The sequence below is a fragment of the Rhineura floridana genome, chromosome 5 (genome assembly GCF_030035675.1).
Source record: "Rhineura floridana isolate rRhiFlo1 chromosome 5, rRhiFlo1.hap2, whole genome shotgun sequence".
NCBI lineage: Eukaryota > Metazoa > Chordata > Lepidosauria > Squamata > Rhineuridae > Rhineura > Rhineura floridana.
Genome location: NC_084484.1, coordinates 93,037,253 through 93,060,241, shown reverse-complemented (window position 1 = coordinate 93,060,241; position 22,989 = coordinate 93,037,253). Strand labels below are relative to the sequence as shown.

The 22,989-nt window shown below is 41.5% G+C and overlaps 1 protein-coding gene across 4 annotated transcripts in view; it reads right to left on the bottom strand.

The window, feature by feature from the left end:
* Window positions 1-17,693, bottom strand: part of KDM6A (lysine demethylase 6A) — a 242,894-nt gene extending 225,201 nt beyond the window's left edge. For 2 of the 4 annotated variants that reach the window (XM_061627503.1, XM_061627504.1), the window contains exons 1-2: window positions 17,025-17,692; window positions 16,693-16,756 (exon numbers count right to left, since the gene is read on the bottom strand). In XM_061627503.1, the coding sequence (XP_061483487.1) occupies window positions 16,693-16,756; window positions 17,025-17,194 (234 nt within the window). In that variant the 5' untranslated portion in view covers window positions 17,195-17,692. Of the gene's footprint in view, window positions 1-16,692; window positions 16,757-17,024 lie in introns of those variants that run through there. The other 2 variants (XM_061627506.1, XM_061627505.1) reach the window with 2 other exon arrangements.
* Between the last annotated feature and the right edge of the window lie 5,296 nt (window positions 17,694-22,989).

The following is a 22,989-nucleotide window of genomic DNA, read 5'->3' as shown; positions in this document are numbered from 1 at the left end:
AAGGAAAAAAATGAGGAGAAATCTGTCCATTCCCTCCCACCGACATTTTTCAGTTTTTTCCCAGGCCTTCAACATCTCTAATCCTCTACTCACCATTAACAAAGATAAATGTCTGATGTCACTTTAGTCACTTAAGAGAAAGAGAGCTCCATTTCATATAATATTGCATCACCAGTTGTATTTATATCTTCACTGGGTTTTTTTAATTATTCAAATATTAATTGCATCCAAGCATTTGCCTGAATATATTATGTTGTAAACTGGAGACAGGGATGGCGCACAATCCTTGACTGTGACATCTGCAGACGCGCAGCTGCGCTTTAAATCTTCATGGGATTAATGTGAAAGTCTGTTGGGAGATTCTAAGCACGTTCAGTTGAACACACCTAGAAAGTACCCCCCTTGCATGCACGCACACACAATCAGGACCAATCACAAGGAAGTCTTTAAACACAATCAACCTAACATGCCTAAAACCTCTCTATAGACCTTTGCATCTAGGACACTGCAGGAGGGGCTTGCATGTGCACCTCTGGCCCCCACTTACAACATTGCATGTTCAGGCAAACACCTGAACACATCTATTCTTGTTCTATGTATGTCATATGTAGGAGTTATGAAGCCCCATCTTATGCACGTTGCTTGAAAGAAATTTCCACCCAGTTTAATGGGACTTAAGCCAAGTTAAGAGTTCACTAGATTGCAGTCTACAAAACCACTTCTGATTACAGTATGTAAAAATCTATTAATGTATACATAGTCTGGTGCTTGAATAGAGAGTAAATCAATACATTAGCGTTTTGTAGTAGTATAACCGGTCAATACAAAAAGTGATAGTTATACATAATCACCAGAAATCCTATTCTCTATGGGATGTGGCATCTCTAAGGTGCAGCTTCCATAAGAAGAATTCTGAGCTTATTCTTTGAATAGAGAGCTTGGGGGTGGGAGACAGAAACAGACCATTGCAGATTAGCAGGACTATGCTTCTGATCAGAATATGAAGAGATCAGAGCTATCAATCAAAATTTAGCTATTCTTATAGTGTTGGCCATAGTATTTTTACCACTTGAAGAAACATCAGGGCAATTACAGAGCCTCCCTATTTTTATGTAAACTTGAAAATATTTAGATCTATGCCAAAACAGCTTTGAATAAACTTCACATATCTAACCTAATTGAAACAAAAAGTGTTTCATTCTAAGAATGTTTTTAAAGCTCCTTTGAAGCATTTGCAAACCATCTGAATGCTTTCTGGGAAGAGCTATACCAGATTCTCCTAGAGCAGGGGTGGAAAACCTCAGGCATGCCAATCTTTTCCATTTGGCCCATCAAGTCATTTTGGACAAGCCATGCCTACCTGCCTCACACCTATCATCATTTACAACATCAGGTGTGGGGCAAGAAAGGATGCAGCTGAGCCAAAAGGGAGTTATCAGGTCTTACTAAGCCCCATACATAACGCTCCAAAACACCTGATAATCAGCTGATTTGTCAGACTTGCATCATCATGTCATAAGGTGACTGACAAGTGGACACCTATCAAACTCGCCCCACAGAGGATAGGGGAGATAACCTGGCCCAGGCAAATCCAATTCCGTAGCTTCATATGGAACAACATATGTAGTATGACAAAATGAACTGAGGGTATGTTTTAAACGTGTATTAATAATTTCTGTGGTGTTAATTGTTTGGGACTATAAACTGATATTATTTATTGGGTAACAATCTTGAAGCAAACTGGCTGTCATGACCCTGGCATTTAGCAGCAATCAAGATTCAAAGGTGGAAGATGCAGAGTCTCCAGCTAAGTACCTGGACAAAGAGCAAGATCAGGGGTGGTATTCAATGCTAGTCCTATTCAGGCCCATTTAATTAATAGACATGACTAACATAGGTTTCATTAATTTAAATGGGTCAACTCTGACTAGGACTTAATTAAATACAACCCCAGGTTCAGGGCTCTGAGCCTGCTGCTGAGATCAGGAGACTGCTGAGACGAAGAGACAAAAGCTCCCAGAGGAACCTCTCAGACCACTGGAGCAAGTAGAGCCACAGCCTGGATCCTCACAGTTTTCCCCTGGGCCTGAGGAAGCAAATGCCATCCATAATATCTAACCAGTCCAGGAGCACAGAGGAGGCTACAGAATGGAGAATTGCTTGTCTTCAGGACAGAGAGTTGGCTCTTTAAGAACCTGAAGTTCTCCACCAGGGGGGCAGAGCCTGGGAGAGGTAGTCTGGAGGCAGAGTCTTAAAAAGTCTGCTCTCAATCTCTATTTACTTGCTTGGAGCTATCCATTGTCCTGCAACACAAGATATGCCTTGCCCTGTGAGATCTGTCTGCATCAGTCCAGAACCCACCATTGACAAAAGATTGTCTTGCACTCAGTGATAGAAATCCCTAGAATTGTAGGGTAACATTTGAAGAGACTTATGAGACAGCCTAGGAGGAAAAAAGATGTAGTTCCAAATGTTCTATTTATCTATTTTCATTATTTATATTTTACCTTTTAGGATATAAATCCTAGCAAGGCGGCTTAACAAGTAGCATTCACTTACATACCATTACTGTGTTTTTAAAATATTAACATTAAAAACACATCACAATCCTTCCCACAGGCAGCTGATGCTTGAGTGCAGGACTGGGGGAGATGGGGCAGTTCAGCAACAGCAGGCTCTGAGGTGGTCTTTGCCTGCCTCCCTCCGTCCCCTTGAAGCCTTCCCACAGGGCAGTTGATGGTATTTTGTCTTGCCCGGAGGACACAGTCCAGCTGGAGGAGGCCCTAATGTGGCCTTTACCTGCCACATGCATATACACATTCATAAAGACAAATGGTCCCATGCAAGTGGCGTGAGCAGATTTTCAGCCAAGCTTTAATTTAAACAGAATACTGAAGGGGTGGAGATATCATATGAAAAACCTTATCATAATGAAAAGTAACATTTCAGTGTAAAAATTGCCTTCATGTACTATAAATGTGTAAAATAAAAACAAGTAAATTAATAGTTCTCAGTGTGCAATTTACACAATACACAGATTTAGAAAAAAAAGAAAGATCACATATGACATTAAAGGCTGCCTTGCTTCATGCCCCCGCTTACAAAAGCAAGATCGAATAGGAAGCATAGCAAGACTTATTCCAGTGTGGCTTCCACTCTAAAACTACCTGCCCAAGGAGAACAGTCAGGGAAACTGTCTACATAACATCTGCAGGAAGGTGAAAATTATCAAACTGATATCAATATGTTCAAAACTGATTTTTATCTAATCATTCTGCTATCTTGTTCCTTTCAGCATTACCTCTTAGAATACTCTTAACTATTTGTACTTCACTTTCAGTATCTACAATACAGAATATTTTTATTATTGATGTTGATGCTGTTGTGGTTCATAAAGAAACAAATTCATTCATGAGTAATTAACATTTAATCTCACAAGGCAAACACAGGAGATCATAAAGAATGCCAAATATAATTAGTTTCACAAAAATATTTTGGGAAATAAATTATAGTTTAGGATACGCCATGGAGTCCCTCGTTATTTGGCTAACTTTTCTTATACCACATAATCCCTTTTAATTATAAAAACATAAAAAGGACCACATTGTGGCTCAGTTCACAAGCAATATTAAATCATAGTTTGAAATATATTATTGGGGGTTTTAAATGTATTTTATTACTTTCTTTCACAAAATACAGAACAAAAACAAGGCAAAGACATTGCACAGACATATAATAATCCAACAAAAACACCAACTAGGCCTCACAGAATACAGAAATACAAGGAAAAGAGCATTGTGTAATAAGTAATAACACAAAGCTACAGGTAAGTTCTATAGAAAGTAGGTAAGTCAATGGAAAAAAACTCTCCAAAACTGTTTAAGGGCCACGGGATGATTTCTGCCTAACTCTAATTTGTTCATAAACGAAAGGGGGTGTTGGAAGTGGGGCAAGAGCAACTCCTGTTTTGTTCTTTTGTTTATGCTCCAGAAGGGAGATAGAGCTAGGATCCTCCAGATGGATAGGCATGTTTACCCTTACCTGTGATGCTCTGACTAATTTCCTTCTGGCACTAGACTGTGAAGACTTTAGGGAAGCTTACCTGCCCCTCCTCCTTCCGCCCTTTCCACTCCTTTGTCTTCTGACTGTCCAGGAGAGAGGAGACATCCATTTGTCTCTGCTCTCTGCAATCCATGAGGCTAACCCCTACACCTGGGCATTATGCCTCCAACTTAGTTAGTTAGTTAGAACTAGGTTTGCTTTTCTATCTACTATGTATTTCTATAAATAAAGTAGCTTTTCTTATTTTACTAAGTCTCAAGTCTCAGTGATGCTGATGCAAGGTAAAAGCCTGCTTTCTTAGGCAAATGCACGCACACGCTGGCACACTCGCATTTCAACATCTGCTGTTACTCTGCTGCTGTGGTGCTGCTTTAAAACGAAATTAAGCACACACAAATACACACAGCGCAACAAGGGGAACCATCTCTCTTCATAGGTACCTGGTTTGGGGTGATCTCTAGCCAGGCACACTGAGTCTGTCAATTTTTCCAGTAAAGCAAGAGACCAGATGCGCGCATACCAATTCTCATTTGTAAAGTCCAAGGATGTCTTCCACCCCACCTCCATAAATACCATATAGGCTGCTGCCGACATGATACTGTTTAATGTGCATAAGCACTTTGCTCCTCCTGTGCTCCTTACTGTGGCATGTGGAGAAAAAACAAGCTGGTGTCTGGCTTTTCATGACATGTGAACCTGGGCTCGTGGTTTGTTTCCTCCAAAAAACAAGACTTGTCTTGTGCCCTCAAACTTCTTTGGATAGAAATAAACCATGAGCCTTATTTCGCCAGTCACAACAAGCCAGACTATGACTTATTACCTCCCTATGCAGGGTGGGGGAGGAGCAAAGTATTATACAGCCACGAGAGCGGCTGTATCCTATAGCCAGCATGGAGTTTTCACATTCCGCAATGTTAAATTGAAAATACCCCCCATGCCATTTGGATGCTTCCCATAAGCTCATTTCAAAACAAAACCTTACAAAACGTATAGTACTGAACTCAGAAAAGCTTGCTTAACAACCCCCTCAATTTTCATGGCGATACACAAAACAGTCAGAGAGAATCGAGAGTTCAAACTCTAAAAAGAGAAAAAAACCTCAGAGCCCTTTTGGACTTTTTTCCTCTGAGAGTTCTCATAATCTGTTGAAATTCATTAAAAATCACCCATGTTCACAGAGTACCTGTAATCCTAATACTGACCTTGCCCCACACACTGACCTTCATCTTCTGCAGTTTAAAAATTAAAAAATGCCTGGCTGATTTTTAATTAATTCAAGAAATTTTGGCTGGAAGCCAATAACGCGGGGCATGCTCAGTAAGAACCAACTGTCAGTGTTCTAAAAGCCTCACAGCTCCTTGGCTTGCCTAATCAGGGGGCCACACCCACACCAGACTTTGATTTCACTTGAGACAGTCATGGCTTCCCTCAGAGAATCCTGGGAAGTGTAGTTTGTGAAGGGTGCTGAGAGGAGATTGCTATTCCACTGACAGAGCTTCAGCGACCAGACTGGTTTAACAGTCAGCCACTCTGATTGAAGGTCTGTGAGGGGAACAAGGCGTCTCCTAACAACTCTCAGCACCCTTCACTAACCACACTTCCCAGGATTCTTTGACAGAAGCCATGACTGTCCAAAGTGAAATAAAGGCCTGGTGTAAATGTGGCCAGGGACAGCTTTGGTTTAAATTTGGGTGGGAGGGTACATGTGCCTGCTGTAGAATAAAAAGGTGAGTGAAACCCTGAAAAGCAATGATACTGTTCACAATGTTTTCCTTTTGCTCTCTGCTATCTTTTTGGCGCCTTTTGAAGACTTTTCCTCTTTTAACAAGCCTTTTGAGACCTATCCCAGTCTGCGTCTGTGTTAGAATTCTTTTAATATGTTTTCTTTAATAATGTTTTTAACCCTTTTTTAAATAAAAAATAGATGTTTTTAAAGCTTTTTTAAAAATGTTTTTAACGTTGTTTTGTTTTAATGTACTTTAAGGTCTTTTTATGATGTTTTAAAGTGTTTTTATCGTTTCTGTTTGCTGCCCTGGGCTACTGCTGGGAGGAAGGGCAGGATATAAATCAAATAAGAAAGAAAGAAAGAAAGAAAGAAAGAAAGAAAGAAAGAAAGAAAGAAAGAAAGAAAGAAAGAAAGAAAGAAAGAAAGAAAGAAAGAAAGAAAGAAAGAAAGAAAGAAGGCTTCCCTTCTGCCCAGTACCCACCCACCCAATCTCCTCCCCCTCCCCTCCCCCAGGTCAGTGATGGACTAGGACCTGGGAGACCAGGGTTCGAATCCCCACACAGCCATGAAGCTCACTGTGCGACCTTGGGCCAGTCACTGCCTCTCAGCCTCAAAGGAAGGCAATGGTAAAACCACCTCTGAATACTGTTTACCATGAAAACCCTATTCATACGGTCAGCATAAGTCAGGATTGACTTGAAGGCAGTCCATTTCCATTTCCAAACATGATTGCACAGAAATAAATCCCATTGAACTCAAGAAGTATGCAAACAATCAAACCCACCCACCCTTCTCCTCCCTCCTATTCTCCCCTCTTGCCTCTTCCCTCCCCCTTCCTTTGCCCCTCCCTCCCCATCCCCAACCCCTTCCAATCCCCTCCTTCCCCTTCCCCATCCTCTTCCTCCTCCCCATGGTCAGTTTTACCTATCTTAAGTATGATTGCACGGAAGTAAATACCACTGAACTCTATAAGCCTACAAATGATCAAACCTGCCCTTCCTTTGCCCCCTCCAATACGGTCCTTGCCCCTCCCCCTCCCCCATGGTCAGTTTTCCTATCCTAACTATGATTGCATAGAAGTAAATCCCATTGAACTCAATAAGCATGCAAATGATCAGACCTGCTTTTTTCCCTCCTTCCCCTCTACCTTCCTCCTCCCCTCCCCTCTTCCTTCTTCCTCCTACCCTGCCCACTCCAGCCCTCCCTTCCTGGTCAGTTTTACCTATCCTAAGCATGACTGCCCGGGAGTAAATTCAACTGAACTGAATAAACATGCAAATTATCAAACCTGTCCTTCTCCCCTCTTCGTCCTGCCTGCTCCTATCCCAGTCCTCCCCTCTGTGTTTCCTCCCCTCATCCCTTATGGTCAGTTTCACCTATCCTAAGCATGATTGCAGGGCAGTAAATCCCACTGAACTCAGTAAGCATGCAAATGATCAATCCAGTCTCAGCAGACTTGGGCAGGATCCCATTTCTTACCTCCCAGATTAAAAAGCAGAAAAATTCACTAATAGGCAAAAAACCTTGTGGTTTAAGAACATACCTATATAGCCCACAGCTATTTCTATCAAACTTTAAAAAGCAGGGAAATTGGGCAGCTATAGGGAATGCACCAGGGGAGCAGGAGACCTGAACTCCTCTCTGAGATATTGGACTGCCCTACAAATTGGTCAAAATGCAAACACAATTTGGGTTGGTCTTTCACAGTCCAATCCACTCGCTGTGTTGCTTGCAAGAATTTGATAACGTGTGCCTCTGAGCATATGGTGAGTGGTGGCAACACCTGCAATCAGCCCAAAGAATAGAAAGAAGACATGTGCTGTGCTGATCTTGTTTTAGCAGGGAGGAAGCAACATTATTAAGACAGTTGAAATAGTTCAGATGGTCACTTTAAATATGTCTGATTTACTTTGCAATTTTAGTGAAGTTTCCTATAGGAAATCATTTTCTTTTGTTTCTATTTCTGTGAATATGCGAAGTACAGCAAAATTTGCACTAAAAAAATTCCAAACATAATTGTGGAATAATGGCACTGACTTCTGCAGAATAGTCTCCAGTGGACCTCAGGAGTGTTTCAATTTGCACAAGACAAAACAGTGGGAGGTGAAATATATTCTAGCAAAATTCTAGGTGTGCTCTATGTTTTTAATTGACCATGCCCACCTTGCCTTAAATGAAGTGGTTTAAACATAGCAGGCTGAAAACATACATCCTCTTTTTTCCAACAGCTAAGAGTTATTGCTGAAGTAGCAACATATTGTAATTAGTCTGATTTTACATCAAACTGCAGTTTCAAATTCAACTGTTAATGCACCCAAAATAGAAATAGAGCATAACCTCCAATTTGAAACACAAAAGGCTGTCTTCACCATCATATGACATGGACCAATAAAAAGGCTTTGAAATTAATAAAATAAATTTGACACAGATTTCTAGGATGAATAATGAGGGAAATAAAATTTTCTAGTTTAGATTCTCTGTAGAAACATTAGCAACACAGGAAAGAAGCAAAGTAAGAAGAACACCAACAAGCATCCAAAAATATAATTCTCCATCTTTGGCGATGGCAGGTGTTGCCACCACTCACCATATGCTCAGAGACACGTTACCAAATTCTTGCAAGCTACGTAGCAAGTGGATTGGACTGTGAAAGACCAACCCAAATTCTGTTTGCATTCTGACAAATTTGTAGGACAGTCCAGTATCTCAGAGAGGAGGTCAGGTCTCCTGCTCCCCAGTGCATTCACTATAGCTGCTCAATTTCCCTGCTTTTAAAAGTTTGATAGAAATATCTGTGGGCTATAGGTACGTTCTTAGACTGCAAGGTTTTTTGCCTATTAGTGAATTCATATACATATTGTGTGCAAACCAGGGAAGTATTTTAGTAATATTTTAGATGTAAATAGGAGAATTAAAGCATCAATCTGCTTAGAATTCAAAATGACCATGCGACACTGACTATGCAATTCACGTTATGAATAAAAACCTAATATACAGTATCTTATACCTTTGTACAAATTCCAGAACTACCAATAATATACAAGAAAAAGGGGCTCAAGAGGTCTCACTTCTGATACAGCATTGCAATCTATGGAATTGTATTTATTTGTTCATTACTAATTTTATGAAACGCACTTTTCAAAATGGAACATTTTCTGCTTAAAATGAGGTAGTGCAACATGTTCTGCAGATATCCTTATCTAAAGAACACTTCCAAAAATTACAATGTAAGAAAGTTCTGCAAACAATGTGACTTTTGTGTAAATGCTTTCAAAAACTGAACTACTAATAACATCTATGCGTATCTGAGTAGCCATATGTGGTGTAGTGGTTAGAATATTGGACTAGGACCTGGCAGACCAGGGTTCAAAACCCTACTCAGCTCGCTGGGTGCTTTGGGCCAGTTACTGCTTCTCAACCTACTTCACAGGGTTGTCATGGGAATTAGAAGTGGGACAACCATGTACACCACCTTGAGCTCCTTGGAGAAAAGGTGGGATATAAATGCAATAAATAAATAAATTAAATAAGTCAAAACAAGAATTCCAGCACAATCTTATACATTATCTACTCCAAAGTCATTTCAATGACCTTTTTTCCAAGATGAGTGGGTACAAGATTGCAACCTTGAGCAGAACTTACATAAATGCTTCCCTTGCTACAATTTTATTCATGAGCCACTTCTACACATCAAGGTTGCAAATGCTTCCAAAATAACTAAGGAAAAATTATCTAGAAATACAGCCAGAGTCCTATTAAGTATTCCATTCCGTAAGATCCTAAAGAACAAAACACTGGAAATACTGTATAATACAAGTGGAATCAGTAATAAAATGTAACAGTGTGCTCTTGGTTCAGGGTTCCAAACAATCAGCCTTCTCCTAAGGTATTCCATTGTATTTCCACTTGATTCTGTTTTTTCATTTCCCATTCCTCCACAGTCAGTCAGCATTCCATGCCCACTAGTCATGCTCAGTCCTCAATGGCCTGTTTGAGGTTCCTCCCACTTTAGTTTTTTTTTTTTGTTTTTACTAAAGAGATTGGCTGGATGGATGGATTTTTCTTCAAACCTTTATTTTTCCCCAAGCCTGCTGATACCTCCCCACTTATGTGTGGACAGTGCTGCTTTAGAGTTCACTATTACCATATACAATAATAAATCATGGTGCTTCTGGCAGGGTTAGGCCTACCTCTAGCATCTGTATAATTTAAGCTGCTGGCTTTAAAAGAAAAAAGTCACCATATTTGACATTAAATATATGCATTCTTTGAATAATATGACCCTAAAGTTTATTCAGTTTTAAGTTTTTAAAGTAATAAGCCAAAAGGTTTTCCAAGACATGTCTGGATAAGAAAGACAAAAGGTGAAAGAATGCTCATCCCCTCATGCTTTTTTCAACCTCCCCCATTTGAGAGAGACAAAGGGGTTGAGAGAGAAACAAAATGATCATCCTTGCATAAGCTTCTGTTTCTCCACACACACTTTTTTCCTGAAAGATTTTACCAGATTAAAGAGAACAAATACCCTGCATTGGGGGGGGTATGAAAGGCAGGCCTAAATTGCCTAAAGAAAGGAAGAATAGAAAGGAAGAGTGCAAAAAAGATAAATAATTGGGTGTCAGAACAAATTAAACCAGAACTATCGCTACAAGCTAAAATGATGAAACTGAGGTTATCATACTTTGGACACATCATGAGAAGACATGATTCACTAGTAAAAACAATAATGCTGGGACAAACTGAAGTGAGTAGAAAAAGAGAAAGAACAAACAAGAGATGGATTGATTCCATAAAGGAAGCCACAGACCTAATCTTATAAGATCTGAACAGGATGGTTCATGACAGATGCTCTTGGAGGTCACTGATTCATAGGATCACCATAAGTCGTAATCGACTTGAAGGCACATAATAACAACATTATCATCATCATATTGGCTATTATTTAAACACCCCAAAATTAGTTTGATGTACATTTTATCGATGTAGGTACATGAAGTAGATGCTGCAGGAGGATGGCCAGTGGCCATTTTGGACTTGTGCCAACCTGTATACATCTATCCAATTTTTTTCATTCTAATCTGTCTTCTATGTCATCCATGTGGAAAATGCCATCAATAATGGCTTTCCTACAAAGACCTCTTACAGTTACTGGACTATCACTGGTATCTCAGTGACTGCTCTGGTTTCTAGACTGCAGCATTTGTAGCATAGTTTCCACAGTTGTGGCTAAATTAGGCCTTAATCCAGAGGGCCACAGAATGAGCTCTGCACGTGAAGTCAAACTTCTGAGGTGGCAATCCTATACATCTCCAGGGAATTAAGCCCCTCTGAACACAGTAGAACATATTTCTAAGAATATATGCATGACTGCAAGCTTCTTCCAGAAATAGTCAATGTATAAATGCAATAAAATTCCTCCCCTGCCCCTAACAAAAAACTCACTGAAATTTCAGAAGCAACTTCTGTGTTACAGAAGGGAAAGAGAGAAATCAAACTTCTATAAGCCACTGTCTTGGTCATGTCACAGTGAAAACCTGGTTCTGGTCCACGGAGATTTCATATTTGTTGTTAAACCAGCAATTTAATTTACACAGAACTTGAAATGGCTTTTTTAAAAAAAAATGCAAATAAATCACAGGGTATCACTGTGTAGATACCTCAGATCACAACATTGACTAGCAAAATCCGTTTTTTAAAATCTTGGTTTTTAAACTATCCTAAACCAATCCCAAATAGACAGTTTTCCATGAAGACTGGCTACTAACATTTATTAAATTTATATCTTGCCCTTCCTCCTAGGAGGAGCCCAGAGAGACATAGAGCTCTGCTAAGTGATGGGAGGCATTAAGTGGTTGAACAGCAGGATAAAAATGCTTTAAATAAATTGCAAAAATCATACTGTTCTCAATCTTTTATGCACCTGAGACTGTGACAATTGAAAGATTATGTTTTACTGTTATTAGTCAACAGTAATGCATACCATTGCTTGATTTTTATAAACACTTAGAAGACTAGGAAGTGGTACAGCATCTACAAATGCTTGTGTTTTAACAGTCTTCAGTAGACTATACCACTCCAAGTTGTGCCACTAAACCTGCAATTTCATGCACACTTACACAGAAGCCCCATTGAAAAGGGTAGTGTTTATTTTCAGATTCACAAAAATATGATCAGGCTGCATGGCTGCAGTGTTTAGCTCATTTGAAATCAATCTGACTTATTTCCAAGTAAAAGCAGCTAGGACTGGAGCAATGCAAATAGAATTTATACTAGAACTTCCTATACTGAACTATGCATGGAATGTGTTGACCCAGCATAATGTTGTGCAAACCACTACTCTTAATCAAACATACCACTTAAGTCACAAGTGTGTTGAAGCAGTGCAAAAAAACCTCAAAGGATAAAGCTCAGTATGTCCGTTACATTCTTCAAAAAAATTGACAAGCTTATAAACTGAGGTTAAATTCACCAGACACTACATGAAAATACTAGCCAAGTACCTGTATACTAACTTCAGTCAATATAAGTTCTGTTATACATACCGAATGAACAAATGAGTTATTGCCTTAAAAAGAAAAATAACAAATTCAAAAACATGCAACCTTAGCAGAGACCTTCTAACAAAACACCCTTCACTCCATGTAACTACCTCTGAAAACAAAACTGTTCCATCAATGAATAAGAATTCCTATCAAAAAAACAGTATAATGCACCATAGATATTATAAATACTGGCAACAATGACCAACCACACACACATAAACATACCTCCTATGAAATAATAAAATATTACTGAAAAGCTGCTTTGGTGATACTGACATTTGTGACTGAATATAAAGCTCTGGGTATGTTTGGGGAAGATGCCCTCTGCCATAAAGAGAAAACATCGATCTATAGACATGGATTTGTATATGTATGTACAATTTTGTCCTAACATACACTGAGCACTATATTTAAATCTACTTTTTATAGAAATAAAGAGCAATGTATTCCATCACAGCGTTACTCGACATATTAAATTTAGTTGGCATACTAGTCAGTGATGTACATAAAACTGATATACTATAATTTCCTATACTGAACTGTATCATTGGGTGTGTTGACACAGCATAATGTTGTCACCACCACTTATTCTTTATGAGTTATCATTTAAGCCTGAAAGGTGCTAGCAAAAATTTCATTCAGAAAAGGGTATATAACAAAACAACTGCAGTAGTGCAAATAGAAACCTACACAGATGCACAGAAGAACTAGATCAAAAACAAAACTGCAATGCCAGAAGCTGCTTGTTATACTCACCCACCAATGCCTAAGTGTAAGGCAGGAAGTAACAGTCGTCATGCTACCCTGCTTCCGTATTAAGAACAGAAGCAGATGCTCTAGCCTTATCCAAAGCAGGATATCAGGAAAGTGTTTGCAACACTTTTTTCTTATCAACTCTATACTTCAAATGAAGTAGTATTTGTAAACATTAAATCACACCCCAAGGATGCATTTACACTAAAATTTTGCTTGGTACAAAAAGTACAGAAGACATGAATAAGCCTGTGTTGTTTTTTTCCCTCTGACAGAGCAGTAGCCTAAATGCATTCTGCGTGAGGAAATTAGAGCAGTAGCAGGCACATACTTGATAGTGTGAGTATCCCTCTGTCTTCACCTTAGATCAATCAGTATATAATTTTCATAACAAGAACCATGGTACTCTCACAGACCTAGAAAGGTGTTCCTGAAAGATTGCCACTGTTATCAGGATACCATACACTTAAAGAATATTTAGTTGTACCTTCTAAAACAATATTGAATAGCAAACTTGAAGCAACACTATGTTTACACAAAAAGACTGACACCGGGGGAGGGGGGGAATCAAATAGTCTCAGAATAATAACTACATTATGAACCAACTCCCATCTGACATCATAAGCTTACATCAGCCAGTATCTATGATAAGAACTTAAGGATGCCAAGCCATAGGAGACAGATCTCAGGATTATCATAGATCAAGTAAGTACCCAACAAGAAAGTCCTATATGTTCCCACATCTCACACTGCTACTTTGCTCAGCACCCACATCTTCAGAACCCAGTACCTTCTTACACAGAAGTCAGACACTCCCCATAAGTGGTTTTTTCCTGATCTTGTCCAGCACCTTGTAAGTCCTGCCTTGTTCCTTTGAAGAGACCCACAGCCCTCACCAGTACTACTGATGAACAATGTAAACAAACCCTGTCTGAAGCCTCAAAATGACTCTGAAGTGCTCAAGTGGCTGCTTAGATCTTGCCCTTTAAAAAAACATTGTAACTTTAAGGGGTTGAGCCTAAATGGTTTTCCCTGGCTGATTATTACATGAATACTGGCATTAGTATCTAAGAATGATGGGGTTTTTTGCTCTGAACAGTAAACTACCATTCATCATCACTTAAAGCATCAGTTGTTGCACCATCCACAGTCTGACACAAACTCTATTGCTGATCTAACTTAATTTTGGCTGTATTAGCCATGGGCAGTGTAGTGGTTAAGGTGTTGGACTACAACCTGGGAGACCAGGGTTTGAATCCCCACATAGCCATGAAGCTCATTGGGTGACCTTAGGCCAGTCATTGCCTCTCAGCCTCATGAAAACCCTATTCATAGGGTCGCCATAAGTCGGAATTGACTTGAAAGCAGTACATTTATTTTTTAAACACACACTTGCCCATCACCAACCTTCATCGTAGCTCCTATCTATCTCAACTGCAATCTTGTCTAGTGATAACCCATTCCAGAAATCCCCCAACTAAATATGGCCTGGGAAATCACTCTTTCAACAGAACCCAGTTGTTTTAAACCCATCTTCCCTGGATTGTAATTTCTGCATATTTTTCATTTAGGCTACAATCCTGTATCCCCACTTGCCTGGGAGTATGCCCTAATGAATTTAGTGAGACTCTCTTCAGGGTAGACATGTATAGGACTGCACTCTTAATATTTTATGTACTCTGAAACAGCATTCCACATTATAAAATAAGTATACGATCAAAACATACTATCTATTTCATCAATAACTATTCAAGCAAAGTTATTTGATTTTTTTGGTGTGTTATGTTAAATAGAAACAAAGAAAAATACTCTGTGTTAACCCTACAAATCCACAAGGCTTCAATACACATTTCATACCAAAGCCTCAAACTTCATTTCAATAATATCAAAGAAGCAAGCCTGACATTACACACAACAGATATAAATGCACTAAATACCTACAAGAAATATAAAAGCAAGCACACTAGAGTTATATTGTTTTTTTAAAAACCACAATACCGCAGGTATTGAGATTTGAAGCCTAACATTTTAAGCAGCATACTTACTCTATCCTATTTTCTATAGCACTTATGTCTCACCTTAAAATCAGTTGTTTCATTGTGATTACAAATTCCAATAATCCCCAACCTGCCCGAAGCTATCTATCTATCATACCCACACACTAGATTAATTATAAAATCTAGAACATAAGAGGTTCTAATTTTTGTAGAACCTGTCTATTTTAACATTACAACTAAAGCCAATGGAACAAAGCTTGGTTACATAAAACTAAATGCACATACAGGAAAAAAATGTTCAGAGTAGTAAGTTCACCAGTAACACCAAAAGGAAAACATGTAAGCAAGCAATAGGGTCTAAATTAAGTTAATAAATCCAATAAGCAATGCCACTTTTAAAAGAAAGAAATTATTTATGTCCAGTCCAAAACATAAGATATATCAAAATATAGACACATTAACTCTGAAAAGTGAGATCAAATCATGCAGCATTATACCCTTTCTTGATATATAATGGTTAAAATTCTCCAAAAAATTAAATGGCCATATCTAGATTCTAGATAACTGAATGTTCCACAGGTTGGTAAGGTCTACCCCAGTTCTTCAAGTACATTACTCTCCTTTAGAAAATCAAGGGTGGGTGGAAACTCTCTTGACACATTAGCAGAGTTTACAGCTACTGAAAGCCACACACTTCAGTCGATACATACATATTCATTCCTACTGTTTATTTCCCTGTTTACCTCCTCCCACCCTGTTCTTTCTCCTCCCTGTCCAGCCATCTTGGGCAGACAAGAGCAGCCATTAGTTAACTAAATGACAGAATCAAAACTTTTCTTAAATAGAAACAAGATTTCTCTTCATATACCCAGGTGAGCAACAACAACCTCTTCCTCATTCCCTGACAAAACAGCATGATGAAGTCAAAAGCCTGGGAGAGAGGAGTCACTTAAGGAAGATGCAGGTTTGGGGGAAGATGGATGTGGGGGGAGAAACAGAGAAATAAACAAACCTCTTGGTGACTGATTCCCTAAAGTGACACACTGTGGAAAGAAAAGGATCACGTTTCTTCAAAACCCCTTCTTCATACTTATATGAATTCAGTTTGGGCACTTCAGTCCTGCATTTTTCTCCTCCAGTAATATGTGTAATAGGACTAATAGCCAAGAGGCAAAGGAGGTCCAAGGGTGGCCAATGGCAAAGAAGTAACACCCCATACCCGATTATTCAAGAGGTTGCTCCCAGCCGGAGAGATTCAAGTCAGATGTGCAGGCACTTTCTGTCCTACTTTTGGGACAAAGCCCAGAAAGTGGGCAAGAAGAGCTTTCCATGCCAAGCACACCTCTGGGAGATGGTGGTGGTAGTAGCAGAGGGAGCCACCTCTGGGCATATAACGCGCGCTAGTGAAGGGAAGAGCCATTCTCGTCAAAAAGCCAGGGAAGAGGTGGTGGTCGTACAGCAGCTCGACCAAAGTATCCTGACGAGTCTCACGGCCGCGCTGTGAGGTTTAATTCCTTCAGCTCTCCTCCACACACGCACGCACACACATATACACGGGAGGGGAGGGTGGCTCCCTCGTTGGTTGCCTCCTCCCCCACCCCAGTCCCCTTACCTTTAACAGCAAGGCCTTCGTTCTGGCGCCATCTTCATGAAGCCTCAGAAATCCGAAGAGTCGGCTGCAGAAGGGGGGAGACGGGGGAGAGAGGCTGAGAAAAACAGCCACGTTCGTGTAGAGTGTGCCCCCCGCCCGCCCCAAAGAGACGGCTTCATTCGCTCCCTCACTCGCTGGCAGAGGCAGAGCCCGCACTCCAACCCAACAGCACCGCCACACTCACACTCGCTCTCTCGCTTTCTCTCCCGCACACATACACACACGCAAACCCCCGGCTGGGCGAGAGAGAGAACACCGGACAAGCCGGAACACAGAGAATGGCGTTTGGGTACCTGTCGAGGCCAGAGAGGACTTCTCTTTCCTCCGCTGTCAGGCTGGCGAAGTCCTCCTCGCTCTGGCCGCTCGCTTTCCCCGCCGCCATTTTCTTTTCCTCATCACCGAAAGAAGCAGTAGAGGCGGCGGCAGCAGCGGCGGCGGCGAGCGACACTCCACACGATTTCATGGAAACGCAACGTAATTAACTCACGATCGCAAGCCCCCCCTCCCCGCGCGCCCCGAACACCCCCCCAGTGCCGGGCGGGGCGGGGTGCCCGACACACACACACACCACCACAACTTTTATTACAACAACAACAGCCGGTAGGGAGGGAGAGGGAAAGGGAGAGGAAGGCGGGGGGAAGCCCCGCTGCTCGGAGGAGGGAGAGAGGGAGCCCCAGCGCTGGAGACCGGGGGGGGGGAGGTAGGAGGGGGAGGAGAATAAGGAGGAGGAGGCTGCTGTTGCTGCTGCTGTTGGCGGTGACGGCGGCGGAGCACTGTTTACATCGCTGCTGAGCCGCCAGCCCCGACGGCGAAGAGTGAGTGGAACCGGAGTGACAGGGGCCCGCGCGCGCCCGCGTGGGGTGTATTTGTTGCCTGTACAAACTTCCCCAGCAGCTGCACAAAGTTGTTGTAATTGTGTCACACAGCGAACCCCACGCCGCCACCGTGACCCCCCTCCCCACCCCGCTTGCCTGTGCCCACGCAGCCAATCGCCGCGCCCAGGCCTGCCCACGTGACCTTTGTTGACTTACGTCAGTCATAGCGCTCTTCCACCGCTACGCTCGAGCTTGGTAGCCGTGCTGCTTTTACGAAGGGGTTACAATGTAGAGTTTAAAGCTTTACTTCAGGTACCCCGATTACAATTGTGCGTAGAATCTTCCCTGTGTGGCCCGAGCATGAGCATTAAACGTCAGAAGCTTCCTATACTTCTAAAAAGCAGGAAAACGAAGTAAATTTCCTACACACACTGGCAGCACACATAGTCTATATTCTCGTGACAGACAGCAGTTGAACGGATAGAGATGCAGCGGTAGCAAAGGTTTCCCCGGAAACATTTCTTCATGTCATCCAGATTCTGTCAGTGCTTCCAAAGTTTTATGACCTCTAGCCGCAAAAAAGGAGAAGCCAAATTATATGGGATTTTAAAATGTTGGCCTTTAGTCTGATTAGGAAAAACAAGTACCGCTACAGACATAAATTCAATGGATGTGGCCTTTCCCTGTTCATGGCAAATGTGGAAAGCTACACTTGCTGAACTTTTACCTGCTTTGCTATCTTTAAAGGCGCCAGATTGTTTCCCCGGTCAAAGGCCAACAACGCAATGAGTGGTATTCAATGCTAGTCCTACTCAGAGTAGACATGACTAATTTAGGTTTGTTAATTTCAGTGGGTCTATTCTGAATAGGACTTAGTTGAATACAATCGAACGTCTATAATACTAGAACGTATTCCTAACAAGACTCCGTGGATTCATTCTTCTGCGAAAACCACTTCAGTTCTATCAGGGTCAAGGTATCAAACATGCAGTTTGTTTTCAGAAAGACCTATTCACCAGACCTCTTTTTATTTCCTGGTCAATATATGCTTTCCCTCCGCCCCATTTTTCTAAATTGCTCGCTTATTTTAATATATGTATATGACAACATTTATATATCGCTTAAAATATAAGGTTTACAGAACGGCTAAAAAAACTCGTTTCTGTCAATCTAACAAATCATACAGTCTGATTAAGAAGTGAAATGTGCTTTAAATTCTGCCAGTTGCATAGTGTTACGTGGGACTGAAAAGAGGCAAGGGCAATGAATTTCCAAAACTTTTTTGTGTTTCTTCGTAGTTTTAAAAAAACAATCCAGGGTTTTATTCCAACAGTAAATGAGGGGACAGGCTCATCTAACGAACAAAGCCGCTGCGGGGTAAAGGGCATGGTAATTTTAAAACATTCCCACGAAATGGAACCCCCCAGTCCGGTCCTATGTTATTTGAGGTTCATTTCCTCACCGTCTCTGGTTTCACCACATTTCCCCGCTTATAGAGGAGTCGAAGAACGTCAATCGAGACCGGAAAATTAACGCTCTTTTTTTCCTTATCTCTTTGGCCTCTACCCTCATCATTGGCCACACGCTATTGGTTGAGAGAAAGGGTTTTTTGTACAGTGTGGGTTGTAATTCAGCCGTTAGTGAGTCAATCAAGCGGCTTTGTCAGTTACTCACAGGCAGCATGTTCGTATGTGCCCTTTAAATTTGGTGCGTGGAGGCAACAGCTGCGGGGAGTAGTTATTCACTGGGAAAGGCTTGGACTGTGTGAGCATAAGTGGCTCCTGCGATAGAGAATTAAATGGGCGGCTGGTCAGGATATGTTGTTAGGGAATCAGTGTGTGTAGACACACGTAGCTATTGCTGTTCTCCTCATCTTCTTCTTCCTTATCCAGAGAAGGGTGGGGGCTCCTCTCTTCGCCGACGGCCGTGCCCCCTCCTCCTATTGCCTTCCCTTGGGCCGGGTCTGGGGCGTGGTTCTCCTGGCACTAACGAATAATAATGGCTTCCCTTGCGCGGTGTATGTGCGCGCGAGAAGTCGGTTGGGACTTCCGAGCCGAGCCCGCCGGGACGCTTCGAAGAAGGCGATAATCGAAGCGGCTGGTGTTCTCTGCCTGCGAGAGCCGCCTTGGACGCAGCGGCTCTGTTGCCCATAAGCAGAATTGGCATCAGCTCTTATCAGAGTATCTCACAGAAAACGAAACTCTGAAGCCCGTGCGGGGCGAACCGTTAAAGTGCCGCCTTCGCAGCAGCGACCGCCTCGAAGGACTTTTCTGCCTGCCTGCCTGAGAGCTTATCATGCTCGTACGAGGCAAGAGAGCGACTTCTAGGAGCAGCTTTGGCAAGACCAGTAACAGACCTTTTATCCCCTCTTTTTAAGAATTGGCGTCAGCGAGTAGCAAGAATACATAATGACCCTCCCCAAACAACTGTGGGTGTTGCTTCATTCGCTGCAAAAAGGAGCCTCGCCTTATGTAATGGGTAGCGCTGATGCCTCTGACTCGGTGAAACTTTGGAGAGTTTCCTCCATCTTTCTTGCTGTTTACCTTTCCCGAGAACAGACGCGTGGAGAAGGGCGCGCAGGGCTTGTAAAAAAAACGTTCAACGCAAATTCAAACGTTTCCGGCTCTGATATATATAAAAAAAAAACACTTCTAACTAACGTATGTTTACGGAGTTTTCAGCTGCCCTCGCTAAACCCGTAAGGAAAAGAATTCAAAAGGAAAACGCAAAATATTTTGCCTTACTTACCCACGGACAGCTCTGGTAGTCCCCTTGTATTCATAATTTTGTATTTATCTAAAACCGTCTGTCAAAAGTGTGTGTCATCTTTGTAAATAATGGGACCGTGGGCTCTTAACTGTTACAGAGTTTTCAAAATTGCCCACTTCTTTAAAATATTAAACTAAGGGCCACGGTCTTGTATTTACATCAGTTGGCTTTCAGTTTGGACAGATTCACTCTCAGTAGCTTGTAGCAACTCTATTGGTATGCCATCTTTTCCTGGTGATTTGTTTCTTCCAAGTATTTTAAGAATAACTTTCACCTCACATTCTAAAATTCCTGGTTCTTCATCATACGGTTCCTCCCGGAATGAATCTGTTCATCCTGGCATCTCTTTTATAGAGTTCTTCAGTATATTGCTCCCCTCTTCCTTTTATTTCATCTCGGTCAGTCAGTGTGTTCCCCTGTTGATTATTCAACATCCCTACTCTTGGTTTAAATTTCCCTTTAATTTCTCTGATCTTTAGGAATAGGGCTCTTGTTCTTCCCTTTTTGTTGTACTTTTCTGTTTGTATACAATATTGTAATAGTTCTCTTTGTCCCTACGTTCTAGTCGCTGTATTGTTGCATTTAGGGTTCTGACCGTGTTTCTCCTTTTGCTTTTGCTTTCCTTCTCTCTTTAACAATTTTAAGAGTTTCTTCAGTCATCCATTGATGTCTTTCTCTCTTTTTAACTAGAGGTATTCTCTTTTTACACTGTGATAGCTGTGTGTTAAATTCTTACACCGTTACACTATAGTAGCTGTGTGCTACATTCTTGCACTGTTACACTATGGTAGCTGTGTGCTACATTCTCATTCAATGGAAATAGACATTGTGAGAGTGAGTAGGAAAATCTGAAGTGGAATTTTGTCTCTATCTAAGCCTGTTTTCATACAGTTACTGGCGTACTTCTGTACTTTTTTGATGTTCAGGTAAAAGTCTCATCTTAAGAATCTTTATAAACTGCTGTAGAAGTTCTTGGAATTGATTTTGTTTGTTGAGAGTGAGCAAAAACAGACACTCTACCCTAATTCTTTATTTTACAACTACACATAACACTGCCCCACCTCATAATGGTGTTGGGAAAAGTAGACATAGTTTTTTGAAAAGCCGGTTATGTTGAAAAAGTAATATATATTTTTAATACTGTACATTGCTGGTCACATTGTCACAAGCACCCTGTCCACACCCCAGGCTGCATCAGCTGAAACTGATCCCAAGAAGTTGCAGCAGATGTTGCACTGGAAACCTCACTGAGGACTAGGATAGATGTAGATGGGGCATCAAGATTGCTATGGAGGTGAGCAACTTTATGCTCAAAGTGCCTTGCAAACAATTCACAGTGGGCCTCCAAAGGGTCTAAAAATCCATTTCCTGGAGTTGATGGCAACAGACCCTTGAGGTGTGTCAAGTTGTGGGTGGGGAGAGGTTTGGTGGGTCAGAAGAAGGCAGCAAGTAAGAGGTGACAGCAGCTGGAAGAATAAAGAGGAACAGCCACAAGGAAGGGAGGGTTGGAGTAAAGTGGCCTGTGTGTCCATTCTGGATGCTTCCTTTCTCAGAGTGACCTGTGGTGGCAGTGAGACCTCAGAACAAATGCACAATGTCTCACTCCTTTCCCTCCGTCCCCTTCCCTTACACCAAAGGGATAGTGTCCCGCAGGAGAGAAAAGAGGGAAGTAGATTGTGAGTGTGAGGGTGGAATCCTCAACTGCCTCCTTCTGAGGCAAAGGAGTGAGGAGTGACCTCCCCTTTTCTCTTCCTCCCCAGTCATCACCACCTTCAACTTAGCCTGGTAATGGCCTGTGTGGGTCTACAGGAAAATACATGGGAAGGGAGAGTGTGCTGCCGCGGCTGTGTACCTCTTTCTGTGTCATTTGCATTGCAGGAGTCTGGTGGGCTGTGGAAAAGGGTTGCAAGAAGACCAGAGGACCTTCCCTCCCCTACACACACCTCCCACTTAGTACATATTCACCACCATGTTTGCCCTCTCCTGCTATTGCTACTAACACAATACCTGATGGAGCACCTCTCCCGATATGAACCTACCCGTACACTACGTTCAACATCGAAGGCTCTCCTTCGGGGACCCACCCAGAGAGAAGCCCAGAAGGTGACAACAAGGAAACGGGCTTTCTCTGTGGTGGCCCCCGAATTATGGAATTCTCTCCCTGATGAGGTATGCCTGGCGCCAACATTGTTATCCTTTCGGCGCCAGGTAAAAACCTTCTTGTTCTCCCAGGCATTTTAACATTTTAATATCTACTTTTAACACCTACATCTATCACTCACAATCTTAATTTTAGTAATTTTAACATTAACATCTTAAACAGCTTAATATTTTAACTGATTTAATACGTTTTTATACTTAACATTTTAGGATTGTGTCTGTCGTTGTCCATGTGTTTAACTATGTTTAGTTATTTTGTTATATTGTTTCAATGTGTTTGATATATGTTTTTAATTGTATACTGGATGTTTTTATGCTGTAAACCGCCCAGAGAGCTTCGGCTATTGGGCGGTATAGAAATATAATAAATAAATAAATAAATAAATAATAACACCACCAGTCAACGCAGCATGCAAAGGCTGGGGTTGCCCTCCATAAGGGGTTAAGGAGCTGGGAGCTCAGGAAGAGCAATCAGCAGCTGGTCTCCTTGAGAAACAGAGTGAGGTGCTGGGAA